This window comes from Euprymna scolopes, chromosome 41 (genome assembly GCF_053919585.1).
Source record: "Euprymna scolopes isolate OS-2025 chromosome 41, ASM5391958v1, whole genome shotgun sequence".
In the NCBI taxonomy this organism is placed as follows: Eukaryota; Metazoa; Mollusca; class Cephalopoda; order Sepiida; family Sepiolidae; genus Euprymna; species Euprymna scolopes.
Genome location: NC_136522.1, coordinates 27,462,959 through 27,479,451, shown reverse-complemented (window position 1 = coordinate 27,479,451; position 16,493 = coordinate 27,462,959). Strand labels below are relative to the sequence as shown.

The 16,493-nt window shown below is 33.4% G+C and overlaps 1 protein-coding gene across 1 annotated transcript in view; it reads left to right on the top strand.

Moving 5' to 3' along the window:
- The first annotated feature begins 266 nt into the window (after positions 1-266).
- The window catches only part of LOC145266443 (uncharacterized), a 202,355-nt gene continuing 186,128 nt past the window's right edge, over positions 267-16,493 (top strand). Inside the window, exons 1-3 of the mRNA XM_080122120.1 lie at positions 267-461; positions 3,399-3,535; positions 11,646-11,835. Coding sequence (XP_079978246.1) covers positions 284-461; positions 3,399-3,535; positions 11,646-11,835 — 505 coding nt within the window. The 5' untranslated portion in view covers positions 267-283. The remainder of the gene's footprint in view (positions 462-3,398; positions 3,536-11,645; positions 11,836-16,493) is intronic.

Sequence of the window (16,493 nt, the reverse complement as noted above, 5' to 3'; positions counted from 1 at the left end):
GTTAATAATTGATGTTTCCTGTGTCAGAATTTATTCCATCTAACACTTATCGTTGGCAAATTTTTTACCTTAAATTAGTATTTTTTAGCTCCTTACATCAAGTGGCTTCTAGCTGGGTTTGGAACAAATTACATGAAAAAGAAACGAAATAATGTTACACAAATCTAGTAAAGAAAGGAAATAATATTATACAAGATCAACGGGTATAACATTGCACAAAAATATAGGAAATCGTTTCATTACTTAATTTTTCTGTTTTTAGTTTAATCTGAACAAAACGAACATGGCGAATAACTATTTAGAAATCTGGAGCGGAGGAAGTGCATCCGACCATTCTATCATTGGACGACCGATTCATTCGGAATCAAACCAGTTTTATAGTACAAACAACTTTGTCTTTGTGAAATTTTATACCACCGAAAATGTGACTGAAGAAAGATTTTCTTTCAACTGGACATCAGGTAAGTTTTTTTTAATGTTTTTGAAGCATACTGCTGCTGCTGCAGCAGCAGCAGCAGCAACAACAACAACAACAACAACAACGACCACTTTCAAACTAATCTATCTCTGACCAGATTTTTACTTATCCTTTTCCCTCTCAAGTCTATCCTTTTCATTTCCTCCCATGTTTTCTTTGGCCTTACCGTTTTGGTTGACTTTGCTATCTCAATGTTTTTACGTCTACTAACCAAAGAACTCTTATCCCTTCTATAAACATGACCATACCATCGAAGTCTACTGTTTAGCATGCATTTCCCTCTACTATCCAAATTTAATCTTTTCTGAGATCATCAGATCCAAGTCTGTCTTTACGACATCCTTTACACATCCATTGCATCATTTTATCATTTCTCTCCATGCAACGTATGTCCTCAACACTCACTGACTCAGTTTTACTTCTATACATCGTCACATTGTTACACATGCCTTAACAATGCTGATTATTACTTGCAGAACTTCCACTAATAATTCTTGCAATTACACTAGCACCTGCTCCTCCCTGTGCTCCAATGGTATCAACAAGATAATCATCCACAGATTTTCCTCACATTTGTTTCCATTGTCTTACACTTCTTGCATAAAAATTGATTATCTTCTCTGAACCTACCAGTAATTCTACTGCATTTCCTATGTGACCAATGCTTGCAAGTCACAAAAATTCAGTTACTACGGACTCTCTTCTCATAAACTGTCGGAGAATTTCCGTCTTTTTCGGAACAACCACAATCACTGATCATCACTTTGTTATTGGTAACTTTCACTCTTTTCATCATTTCATAGCATCCCTCCAAGTCTTTAAAGTATCAGCATACAGCATCTCTTCTAAGCAAACTCTCTGGACAATGCTTCTAAGACACAAATGAAAAGCAAAAAAACTCGGAGAAATCTTATATGTTCTTATTTTAACATTTAAATTGTCACTAAAATCTCAGCATATTTATCGTTAGAATTAGTGACAGCCGTCTATCCTCCCAATAAGTGGTTATCTCATTATTGTACGTCCATGGCCTTCTTCAATACAAGTGACATGATATTTAGAAGTGTTCAGCTAATCAGAAAAAAAGTTCATCAAACAAAATATAAACAGGCATTTTAGACAGTCAATAGTGATACATTGTTGCTGTTGTTGTAGATGGTGGTGGTGGTAGAAGTAGAATTGGTGGTGGTGAACATCATTCATTCATTTCGTATAGGTCAGATGATGCTTGTTGGCATTTGTTTCCCTGATATCTGTTTAGTTAGAATTCTTTCTAGAAAGACATTTGGTGAAGTTGCTAAAATCCCTAAACTTGTTAGTCCGTGTGATTAATCGCCATCATCTTGCTGTTGCTGTTATTGTTGTTGCTGCTGTTATTGTTGCTGCTGCTTAGCACCATTCATTCATTTAATATGAAGCAGATGATTATTTTTTGGCATTCGTTTCCCTAATATCTTTCCAGTTAAGGTTCTTTCAAGAAAGACATCAAATATTAAAATCAAGATGATACAATGCTTAAAATAAGAAGTGTTATAGGGCTTTATCAATTTCTTTCAAAATTTTTAAATGTTTTTACCGATTCTGAATGGAACTGGAATGAATCAGCTGTTATTAAAAGTCTAATGCTGTCATAGAACCTCTGTATTTACTGAGAGTACTTAAAGAACAATCCGTGTACTTTATGTTGTAAAGTTTTGTTTTGTGACAAAGACAGTTTTCTTAATGGCTGTACACAGTTTGCATCAGGTTTAATTAAACTCAGGGTTATGAAACCAAGAAAATCGATGCTTTTTTTATAAGATAGATTTGTTCATATTGAAAGTGAAATCATAACATTTAGTATCTTCGTAATTATTTGAATTCTTCAGACTACTGTTTCCATCTTAAATGTTATTTTCACAACGTTTCAGTTGATGTAACCTCTGACCTTCTTCAGGGGTATCTTATTGAAATCGGGAATGTTTTGATGAAGTTCGGGAATATGCACGAAATTTCAAATAGAATCCCTGATTTAATTTATAGGGTAGCATGCTGTCATTCCGCCAACCATGATCAGGTAGAATACCTAAGTAATTCACGATTTTATTTTGAGTGTATCTCGCACTGAGGATTGAACCTTTAACCTCCAGAAGTGTAACTTTTACAATGGAATTTTACCAAGTACTCTATCGACTATGCTATAAATTCTGTTCGAAATTCTATGCAGATTCTCAAGTTTGACAGAAAGATTCCCAAATTTGACAAGATACTCTGGAAAAAAGAAGAGGGGGCTTTACATGTTGTGAAAATAACAGACAAAATGAGATTCATAGCCCAAAGGTTCCAAACAATACGAGTAATCAATCCTCATCTAAAAAATTCAGAAACGTAATTTAGCATCTTTTAAAAAATGTTTAAAAACATATAATGTTCTTGTTGATTATTCAAAATAATACTATGTTGTCTACATAGGCGTACAAATCGTTTGGAATATTTCCTTTAGCAACCTTATTATCCGTTGAAAATATGCAACTTCATTAATGACACTAAAAGGAATTTTACAGAATTAGTAGCTAAGCATTGGCTTTGAATTCCATTAGAGTTCTTGCTAGAAAGATATCAGTACATACGGGAAGGACCATATGAAGGTTGCCAACATCCTTAATTGAAATTATTTCTGTAGAATGAACTGGACTCAGCATACACAAATCGTGTCATTAACCACTTACTCATTGTCACCTCATTATTGTTGTTATTGTTGTTAAGTAAAATGGATGCCATTCTTGTCGAAAATTTAACTGACAATCTATAGATCTCATTTACTCTATTGGCTTTTGGCCCTGATAATGGGTGACTCCTGAGTAAAAAAAGGAATCAATTTCTTAATCCATGACTTTAAAATATGTTTAATTAATTTTTATTTCTTTTTTATAATTTTTAGTTGCTATTCGCTCTAAAGTATTTACACCGATACCAATGCCCCAAGAAGTAAAATTCCCAGAAGGCCCGATGATGTTTCCAAACCTTGAACTCAGTTGGAAGATTGAGAGTTCTAAAGGCAGCATTATAACTCTTATGGTAAATCATTTCAAAGTTTTTATTTTATAACATAATCGTAGGTATATTATTCAATTGGAATTCACTATTGAGATGAGTATTATTTATTAATTTATTTATTGCTCTTTCTCATAGAGATTCAATGTCTCTATTCACTGCGCTATGGGCCCTGAAAAAATATGTATACCATTCGGTATGGACCCGACCCTGGAAGATCAGATAATGAATAAACATGGATTCATAAGAGCAAAAAATCCAACCTTGATCGCCCTTTGAGGCCAGTGGCGCAGTGGATAGAGACGTTGAATCTCTATGGTGCAACTGGTGAAACTCAGGAATCTATACAGAATTTTATTTAATCCATGATACTAAATTCTTCATGGACATGGACACATAGTGCAATGAATAAAATTGTTATATAATAATCACTACTATCTGACAGTTTTCTTGAGGTTGAAGGTTCAAACCTCACTACAGGTGATACTAACAAAAAATAAAATCTTGGTCTTTTAACAAGATGTAAAGTGTAGCATCTGTTTTGATATGCACTTTATTTTTTTGTCCTTGGTCATTGAAGGATAAATTTTTCTGAGTTAGACTGAGTTATTATTTTATATTTATGGCTCAAGGAACGAGTATAAACTAGTTTAAATAATGAGGGGGGTCCAAAAGTAATATCTCCTGCATTTTTATTTTGCTCAAATGGATCAGAGGGAATTGCAAATTGCATAGTTATGATGACTAAACTTATGCATTCATGAGCCAAATGTTTCATCTCTCTGCTTCAGGTATTGAGACTCTCAGAAGGCGGCCCTTGTCATGGATGTGCGTCAGAAGCAGAGATGTGTTATTGAATTTCTAGCAAAAGTGCATTGAAAATGGTGGTAACTATGTAGAAAAATAAATTCTGGAACACAAAAGGTCGCTCGTCTCTTCAACTTTTTGAGTTAAAAAAAAAGAGGTTTTACTCTTGGAACAACCCCTGTATAACAAAGCACACTCCAGACGACCATGACCAGACAACGTTCATCGCTGGCAAAAGTGTATTGAGAATAGTGACAACTATGTAGAAAAAATAATTTCTGAAGCATAAAAGGTCACTCGTTTTAATTATACGACTTCCATCTTCGTAGTTGTTTAACTTTTTGATTTAAACAACCTCACACAAATTATCAAACCCTATCTGAAAAATTTCAAAGCATTATATAATAATGTAAATGTTAAAAGAATAAAGTTGTCAATGTTCTATCGCATAAATTTATAGTTGAGAGTATAAATGGCAAAATCAGTCACCCTTTAAAAGTACGGCTTATCTTTAAAAGCATTCATTGAAAAGTCATGCTTGAAAAGTCAGACTTTTGACGGGTGTTTTTAGATTGAATAAACACATCTTAAGAATGCTGTATTTCTAAAGAATGACTAATTTGGGCATTTAAATTGGATGACTGCATCTTAAGAAAAGCCATCCTTTTAAAAGGCTGGCTTTACATAATACTAGCAGGGTTAGTCAGCGTTTCCCAAGGCAGAAGTGTAACATTTTTCTATAAAAAATTCTATCTCTTCTCTATCTTCCCCTTTTTACCTCTCCTCTTGTTCCCCCACCCACATCCCTACTACTCTCTTTCTTCTCTGCCCAGCTCTCTTTTCTCTCTGGATATGCACATATACACATAGGCAACCTGTTTTTATATACTCGTGAGAAAGTTTTACATAATTTGTCTTGGCAAGCGATCCCCTGCGACAGTTTAGGGTCAAAGAATGAATTTTATTTTTTAATTTTAAATATTTTTCATCTGGGGCAATGCTGATCAAGAATATACCAACTTTGTGGGTGATTGTTTTGCCGGAATTCGCTTTTTTACAGCACTTCCAAAGGCAAGTATGTTTCGCACGAACCTGTTAAATCAAAGTATTTTCAACTAATGTATTTTCAAAGTATGTTCAACTAATGAAAATGGTTTTCAAACTTCAAAGTCTGTGTGAAAATCAATGTAAACTTAAAACACTCCTATAAAACCTGCTCAACAAAATCAGTTTCTCTAGAATTCTCAAGCCGGCCGTACTTTGAACAGTAAGCACACCACATAATTTACTCTCAAAGAACCAATAAAATAAATAGAAGAAACTCATCAAATTTAAAATATAAAAAGAAGAAGTTATCATCAAGAAAACATCTCATCTCTCAGGATGATCTCAATTCTTCTGACGAATTTAAAAAGGCTACCTTCTATTAGTAAATACAAAAAAAAAAAAAAAATCAAAACATCACCCGATCGCAAATCACCAAGAAAACATCTTAATTCTTCTGACAATTTTGAAAAAGATAGATACAACAGGCCCTGACGGCATCCTAATTATAGTATCGAAAAAGCTTCAACCAGAACTTCCTCCCTATATACTTACAAAACTGTTTAAACATTGCCTTAAGGAGAAGTGCTTCCCAACACCCTGGAAAACCTCATCAGTATGCCCTGTATTCAAGAATTCAGGTGATAAGTCATCTCCCTCTCAGTACAGATCAATAAGTCTCCCGTGTGTCATGAGTAAGTTGCTAGAATCCATATTAAATAAAGTAGTCAACCACCTCAGTAGAAATAACCTTCTTAGTGATATGCAATATGGTTTCCATTCTGCCAGATCTGCAGCAGATGTGCTAACGGTTATATCTCATAGGATTAGTGAATCTCTTGACAAAGGCTTTCTTTCTAGGGCAATTGCTCTTGACATATCAAAGGCCTTCAATAAGGCATGGCATAAGATTTCCAGCTACGGTATAACTGGAAATGTTTTCGCAATTATTAAATCCTTTCTCTCTGATAGGCTCATAAGAGTAGTGGTGGATGGGCAGAAATCAGAGGCCCACAGTATTAATGCTGGAGTCCCTCAGGGGTCCATCCTGGGCCTGACTCTCTTCCTGATCTACATCAATGATCTCCCAAAACACATACTTAAATCATTCGTTAACATCTATGCTGATGACACGACCATCTATGTCAACACATCAAAGGCCATAAATGACAAAGTTCTCTCTGATTCTCTCTCGTCTGAGTGCATGGTATAGTGGGGGAAGAGGTGACTGGTTACTTAAAACCAAGCTCCTATCTTTACATCATCAACACTCTGATCCCCATCTGGCATCAATTGAAATGAATGGCTCCCATCTAAGGGAAGCTCCATGTTTTGATAAGCTTCTGGGCTTGACCTTTACTCCTGACCTGAAATGGAACATGTACATCAAGTCAGTTGCCAAGGTTGCTGGAAAAATGGTAGGATCCTTCTACCACTCCAGAAGATATCTCACTGCTGATGCAATTCTCTATCTATATAAAAGTCAAGTACATCCAAGGATGGAGTACTGCTGCCACATCTGGACAGGAGCTGCAAAAAACAGCCTATCCTGCTTTGACAGAGTACAAAATAGGCTTCGTAGCTTAGTGAGGGATACCCTTTTCTCTTCCCTGTAACCTTTCTCCCACAGGAGAAACGTTGCGAGCCTGGCTTTGTTTTATCGTTACTTCCTTGGCAAGTGCTCGTCTGAGCTCCAATCTCTGGTCCCCCCTCGCTAATCTTTCACGATAAACACCCATCTAGCTAAAATCACTGTCAAAAATTTTCCCCACTCTTTATCTGTGCCAAAACCAAAACGTAGATTCCATGAACAAAGCTTCTTTCTTAGAAGTGCACGCCTATGGAACTCTCTTCCGTTTGTCTGTTTCCCACCGGAATACAACCTGGATGTCTTCAAGTCCAACATAAACAGATTCCTGATGAACCGCTCCCTGAAGTAAGACACTTTATCAAATCTCCAATACTAACGATTACTACGATACTACCCTGGTGATTACTGTACACGCAATAACCCTTATCCCCGAGTGGCTTCCGGGCCTTGATAAGTGGTGACTACCCTGTAAAAAAAAAGATACTTCAGGAAACCAAAACACAGGAGTCCGCCTGTTGCCAAGGAAATAATAACCCATTTGCAAATTATCAAATGAATCATAGCTCCATTCTCCCATTGACTTCTGTGCACTCATTAACCCGTATCCTCGAGTGGCTTCCAAGCCCTGATAAGTGGTGTACTCCTTTGTAAAAAAGTGAGAGTATAACGAATATAACGAATGACATTCTCACTTCCCACTCTTATAATTGCCTTGCAACTAATTTTTGGAAAATTGTAATTCAATTGAAAAGATCAATGGCCAAAATATACTTGTCTGTGAACTGAACCTTGGTGTACATTAACTGTGTTCGTTTAAACTGAATGCGGTTACCTGAAATATATAATTATTAAGCAGCCAGAATTACAGAATGGAAATCATAAAATCATACAATCTTCCAATGCATCAAAAGTCTATCGCCTGTAAAAATTAATGATATAGTGTTTGTGAGATATTTCATAGGTACAGAATATGGTTTTACTATTTTCTGTTTCGAATACGTTTTTGAAAAGGCAACAAGTTTAGAATAAATATAATAAATTTTGTAATAAATTTTGTAATAAAAATGTAAAAATATTTGTTGTGAAGAATTTTTTAGGAAATGCTGTTGGTATTGATTGGAAAAGATTTGTTCTTTTATTTTCGTATGATGACTGGAAAAACATTAACTTTAATTAAGCTATTAAGTTTAAATGAACTAATCATCCTATACCATGTGTCCCTTGCTTGATGACGATCACCAATCTGAACATTATGTGCTGTGGATTTGTCTTCTCTATATATCTTCTATGCATTTTTCTGGCTGTTGATGGGTTGCACTGGCTCACAAGTATAAAAAAATATAAACAAAACTGGGTGCATGTGTGACACCATCGTGGGAAAGTACCATCTGAGTGCTAACGACCATATTTTAGTTTTTCTGTTGGGACCGAGATGTCGACTCATTTTTTTTTTTTTACATAGGCATCACCACATTATCAAGGCCAAGAGGCCACTCAAGGATAAGGGTTAAAGAGTGTACAGTAGAAATTGGACAATATAGTAATCAGTAGTAATGAAAATTTGGTAAATTTCATAACTTATATGGAACGGCTCATCAAGAACTTATTTACGTTAGACTTGAAGACAACCATATTGTAGTCAGCCGGAAAGCAGGAAAACGGAAGACAATTCCACAGGCGTGCAGTTTTAAGAAAGAAGCTTTGTTCATGGAATCTACGTTTAGGTTTAGGCACAGATAAAGAGTGGGGGGAATTATTGATAGTGTTTACAGCTAGACGAGTGTTTCTTGTGAAAGTTTGGCGAGGGGGTACCATAGATTGAAGCTCAGTCGAACACTTTCCATGAAAATAACGATACATCAGAGACAAACTCGCAACATCTCTTCTGTGAGATAGAGGTTGCAAGGAAGAGAAAAGGATATTTCCTACGAGGCTACGAAGTCTATTTTGAACTCTATCAAGGCAGGCCAAGTCCTTTCTAGCACCTCCTGTCCAGATGTGGCAACAGTATTCCATCCTTGGACGTACCTGGCTCTTATATAGATAGAGAATAGCATCAGCAGTGAGATATCTACCGGATCGATAGAAAGATCCCACCATTTTTCCAGCGGCCTTGGCAACAGATTTGATGTACGTGTTCCATTCAAGATCAGGAGTAATGGTCAAGCCAAGAAGCTTGTCAAAACTTGAGGCCTCCTGAAGACGAGAGCCATTCATTTCAACTGATGCCAGATGTGGATCAGAATGTTGATGATGTAAATAGAGAAGCTTGGTTTTAGATGCATTAAAAGTAACCTTTATGCCATACCCTATGAAAGGCCTTAGATATGTCAAGAGCAATTGCACTAGAAAGGTTGCCTCCGTCGAGAGATTTGCTAATCCTATGAGATATAACTGTAAGCACATCTGCTGTAGATCTAGCAGAACGGAAACCATATTGAGTGTCACTAAGAAGGTTATTTTTGTTGAGATGATTGATTACTTCTGCATTTAACACAGATTCCAGCAACTTACTCATGACGCACAGGAGACTTATTGGCCTGTACTGAGAGGGGGATGAGCGATCACCTGAATTCTTAAATACAGGGCATAATGATGAAATTTTCCAGGGAGATGGGAAACTATTCTCCTTAAGACAACGTTTAAACAGTTTTGTAAGTATGGGCGCTAGTTCAGGTTGAAGTTTTTTGAGTACTATAATTGGAATATTTTGATCTCTTTCGACCTGGTCCAAACACGATCTTGCTTCCACTGTGTCAAACTCACTACTCTCACCAACTGTGTTCAACTGGCAATTGTCCTCAATTGGACTGTCATAAAATATTGCAAACACATTGAGTGTCACAAATTTTTAATTCATTGCCACAAAACCCATGGACATTCCCAAAACTAACTCTTAAAATCTATCCAATCCTTTTGTTCCCATTCACCGCCACACCCTGATTTCACAACCTTACCTCAGCTTTTTATTGTCTACTCTGGTGAACAACTTCCTCACCATTGTTCTGCGGATAAACTCTATTTTGTGTATTTTTTATCCAATAAATTTTTTTTCTTCTTGTTTTTTGTCATACTTCCTTTTCTCTCCCTCCTTCACATCCCAACACTTGAGGTGTGTGATTGCAACGTTGATAGTATCACAAAGAATTTTGAAAAAATCGAGATTACTTATATATATATATATATATATATATATATATGTATGCATAATTAGACCTGTTTAAAGAGCTCTGATTTACCCTCCCCCCAAATGCCTATGTTGCGTCATTGTTTCTTGTTTCTGCGCTTATTTGCAGGCAAGTAAGTTTTTTTTTTTATTTTGTCCTAGGTTCTGAAATATGGACGATATATCACGGGTTATTCATTCATTTAATTCACCCCGTGTAGTTTTATATATCTTTTCTTTGGGGGGTTTCACCCCTCCCTTCGTCCCCGTTTTCAATTATGTGTACATTGTTTTATTTTAATCGTTGCCGACGTAATCTCTTGACAAGTGTCGAACGAAAAGTACCTCGATGTTCTTTTTTTTTTATTTAATTATTTTAGTCGAATAGTCTTTTGACTATTTTTCGTGTCTATTTATTCCCCCCCCCCCGATCTTCCTCCAAATTCTAATAATGACTCTACTAATCCTTTTCAAAACTTTAATAAATTTTTGTACAACTTAAAAACGTTTATATATATATATATATATATATATATATATATATATATATATGAATGAACCCTTTTTTGGGGTCCACGGCCAACTAGCACCGTGTGTGTTTATGTGTATGTATGTGTGTGCTGGGGTGGAGAGGACTCCCGTAAGCCGTGGTGAAGGCAACCTTTCTAGGAGAAGCAAATCTCTGATTTAAAAAAAACATAAAGCGGGAGACCAGTACCCGCATTAAGCTGGTCTGCAGTTTAACTTGTTGCTGGCTATCTTGCTCTTGCTTGTTGCTGGATCTCAACATCTTGAACCGAGAGAGAGAGAGAGAGAGAGAGAGAGAGAGAGAGAGAGAGAGACTTAGCTGTCGTACAAAGCTAAGACTCTGTAACATCATCTGTGTATAGATACTCCCTCAGGCATTTGTCTATAAAAATGGTCCTGTGGCAATGGAAGTCATTTTCGGGCTCATGTCTGAGGAAGTGGCACTCGTCTGACAAGACGTTGCAATCATCATGAATCATCATCATATATATATATATATATATATATATATATAGTCGAAATGGTGATTAATAAAAACTGAAGAAAGTGCTCAATACTGTTGTAGAGCAAATATGCGTTTACGGTAATAAAAAATAAAACGGATATATATATATATATATATATATGTATTAAACTATTGAGTTTAAACAAATTCTAGCCACGATTATACTTTGCTAATTTCTTTCTGTCCTCTGATGAGAAGATTAGCAAGAGCAGCATTCTTTGAAACTCTGCTGAATAAGTATGTTGAAAATTGTTTTCTGGAGTGTTTTGTATATATATATATATATATATATATATATATATATATATATATATATATATATATATATATATATCAGTGAAATTACTTGCAATGTTCTGCAGCCTCACAGCACCTAATGATTAGCCCCCATTAGAGAGCAAAACTGATATTTTTTTCCTTCCCAGAATTGCAATTTTTCTTTTTGCCATTTATTTTTATTGAATATTAATATTGGATATTTTCACTTATTCAGATGACTGAGTGTATTCTGCAGAATAGCGAAGGGAATTTTTTAGAGATCTGGTATGGAAATGTTCTGGCAGTCAATCTGACTTCTTCAACCGAAAATCAAGTGTTCATTTCCAATACAAATGAAGTCCATATTTATTTGAATACCGGAAATGAAGCCTACAAAGGTGGTTTAACGTTTTCTTATCAAGAAGGTACGTACTTTTTTACATTTTTGGTGTGGTTTAAGGAATGCACGTGTATATATGGTTTAGTTCTCTGGACCCAGAGATGACGATGTCTTCTGGATTCTTCTTTCTTTCTTCTGGAAGAGTAAATACGATCCCTTAAAAGGGGAGGGGGTAATCATGTTAATTTATATTGATTAAACCACTAGCAGAGCTATCCAGCATTACACAGGTCATAGATGACACAAAATAAAACTGTGTAATATATCTGTGTAAAAAAACATTATTTCAAGTACATGTGAGAAATGGAAAGGAAAATGAACCAACAATAGAAATAACTACTGAATTGCAATATTATCAACTGTCTAACTTATTCTCGTTACATAATAAATGACCAATTCGTTACTTTAGTTCGTTGAGTGACAGATAAAAAATTAAAACTTTCCAATTTTAATTAACAGCACTAAAGAGAAGCAAATAATTATAAAAAAGAAAAAAAAACATCACCCAAAGATTAAATGTTGAAGTTATTACTGGTTTCTATCTCTAATACACAACAATATGAAAAATTTCTAATACACAACAATATGAAAAATTTCTAATACACAACAATATGAAAAATCTCTAATACACAACAATATGAAAAATTTCTAATACACAACAATATGAAAAATAAATATGTATCGTAATTTTAATGCATTACAGTAAACATTCTCGAACATGTCTTTGTTTTTAAGGACAGCCATGCACAAAGAAACATGCACAGACATGCACAAAGAAACATGCACATACATACACAAAGAGAGAGGGTGTTCTCTTATATGATATACGAGCAGGTTTTACCAGCTTGCTATAACTGCACAAAGTTTGCTACTTGAAATCAAAATTTTAAATAATAGACATTACATTCATGAGTTTCTTGTAAACATGAGTCAAACAATTTTGCATTTTTTCATATAAATAAACATTAACATTTATTTTTTATAAATAGATAAATATTAATATTTCCATAACTTTGATACAACTTGTTTTTAAAGTAAAGAAATGAATAGAAAGAAAAAAAATAAATTTCTTTGAACAATATGTAGGCAGCTCTTAATAAAAAAAAATCGGTATCGGGAGAAAAATGTTTATCCCAACTAAACACTTCAGCCATTTGTGAAGTTGACCTTAAAAAATAACACTCATAAAAAATCGGTGTTCATGGAGGAAGGGATCCAGTCATAACTCAGCACCCACCCAGTCTTCCCCGAACATGACGTCAACAGCCAGAGTACGCGAAGTGTTGCCGAGGAAAGCATAACAAGAAAAGAAAAACCTACCTTGAATTTTAACAAGAAAATACTATTTCACTGATTTTGTGAAGTTGAGCTTAAAAACAAAAAAAAACAAACGGATATATATATTTCAGGCTTTAAGGGGTTTCTGCCTTCATGTGTAACTGGAGGGGAGGATCATATAGACATTCAGAATATAAAGGATCATATAGATATTCAGAACATAAAGGATCATATAGATATTCAGCGTATAAAGGATCATATAGATATTCAACACAAAGGATCATATAGATATTCAACACAAAGGATCATATATATATATTACCTACAAGGGATCATATAGATATTCAACGCATAAAGGATCATATAGATATTCAGCACATAAAGGATCATATAGATATTCAACACATAAAGCATCATATTGATATTCAACGCATAAAGGATCATATAGATATTGAACACATAAAGGATCATATAGATATTCAGCACATAAAGCATCATATAGATATTCAACACAAAGGATCATATAGATATTCAACACAAAGGATCATATAGATATTCAACACATAAAGGATCATATAGATAGTAAACACATACAGTATCATATAGATATTCAGCACATAAAGCATCATATAGATATTCAACACAAAGGATCATATAGATATTCAACACAAAGGATCATATAGACATTCAACACAAAGGATCATATAGATATTACCCACAAAGGATCATATAGATATTACCCACAAAGGATCATATAGATATTCAACACATAAAGGATCATACAGTTATTCAACACAAAGGATCATATAGATATTCAACACATAAAGTATCATATAGATATTCAAAACATAAAGTATCATATAGATATTCAAAACACAAACGATCATATAGATATTCAGCACATAAAAGATAATATAAATATTCAACATATAAAGTATCATGTAGATATTCAACACATAAAGGATCATGTATATATTCAACACAAAGGATCATATATATTACCCACAAAGGATCATATAGATATTACCCATAAAGGCCCATATAGATATTAAGCACATAAAGGATCATATAGATATTCAACACGGAGGATCATATAGATATTCAACATATAAAGGATCATATAGATATTGAACACATAAAGGATCGTATAGATATTAAACACATAAAGGATCATATAGACATTAAACACATAAAGGATCATATAGATATTGAACACATAAAGGATCATATAGATATTCAACACAAAGAATCATACAGATATTCAAAACATAAAGGATTATATAGATATTCAACACAAAGTATCATATAGATATTCAACACATAAAGGATCATATAGATATTCAACACATAAAGGATCATATAGATATTCAACACATAAAAGATCATATAAATATTCAGCACATAAAGGATTATATAGATATTCAACACATAAAGGATCATATAGATATGCAACACAAAGGATCATATAGATATGCAACACATAAAGGATCATACAGATATTCAACATAAAGGATCATATATATATTCAACACTCAAAGGATCATATAGATATTCAACACACAAAGGATTATATGGATATTCAAAACAAAGGATCATAAAGATATTCAACACAAATGATCATATAGATATTCAACACATAAAGGATCATATAGATATTCAAAACATAAACGATCATAAAGATATTTTACACATGAAGGATCATATCGATATTCAGCACATAAAGGATAATATAGATATTCAACACAAAGGATCATATAGATATTCTACACAAAGGATCATATAGATATTCAACACATAAAGGATCATATAGATATTCAACACATAAAGGATCATGTTGATATTCAACACATAAAGGATTATATAGATAATCAACACAAAGGATCATATAGACATTCAACACATAAAGGATCACATTGATATTGAACACATAAAGGATCATATGGATATTCAACACATAAATGATCAAATACATATTCAACACAAAGGACCATATAGATATTGAACACATAAAGGATCATATAGATATTCAGTACATAAAGGATCATATGGATTATCAACACATAAAGGATCATATAGATAGTATACACTAAGGATCATATAGATATTGAACACATAAAGGAACACATGAATATTGAACACATAAAGGATCATATGGATATTACACACATAAAAGATCATATAGATATTCAACACAAAGGATAATATAGATATTGAACACATAAAGGATCATATATATATTCAGTACATAAAGCATCATATAGATATTCCTAACATAAAGGATCATATAGATATTCAGTACATAAAGGATCATATGGATATTCAACACATAAAGCATCATATAGATATTAAAAACATAAAGGATCATATGGATATTTAACACATAAAGGATCATATAGATATTTAGTACATAAAGGAAGATACAGATATTCAACACATAAAGGATCATATAGATATTAAGCACACAAATGAATATAGATATTCAACACATAAACGATCAAATTGATATTCAACACATAAATGATCATATAGATATTTAGCACATAAAGGATCGTATAGATATTCAGCACATAAGGGATCATATAGATATTCAGCACATAAAGGATTATATAGATATTCAGCACATAAGGGATCATATAGATATTCAGCACATAAAGGATTATATAGATATTCAGCACATAAACGATTATATAGATATTCAGCACATGAAGGATCATATTGATATTAAGCATATAAAGGATCATATAGATATTCAGCACATAAAGGATTATATAGATATTCAACACGTAAAGGATTATATTGATATTCAGCACGTAAAGGATCATATTAATATTCAGCACATAAAGTGCCATATAGATATTCCACACATAAATGATCATATAGATATCCAGTACCTAAAGGATCATATGGATATTCAACACATAAAGGACCATATAGATATTCAACACATAAAGGATCATATAGATATTCAACACATAAGGGATCATATAGATATTTAGTACATAAAGGATCATTTAGATATTCATTACATAAAGGATCATATAGATATTAAACACATAAAGGATCATATAGATATTCAGTACATAAAATATCATATAGATATTCAGTACATAAAGGATCATATAGATATTCAGTACATAAAGGATCATATAGATATTTAGTACATAAAGGATCATTTAGATATTCAACACATAAAGGGTCATATAGATATTTAACACATAAAGGATCATATAGATATTTAACACATAAAGGATCATATAGATATTAAGCACATAAAGGATCATTTAGATATTCAGTACATAAAGGATCATATAGATATTTAACACATAAATGATCATATAGATATTCAACACATAAAGGATCATATAAATATTCAGTACATAAAGGATCATTTAGATATTCAGTACA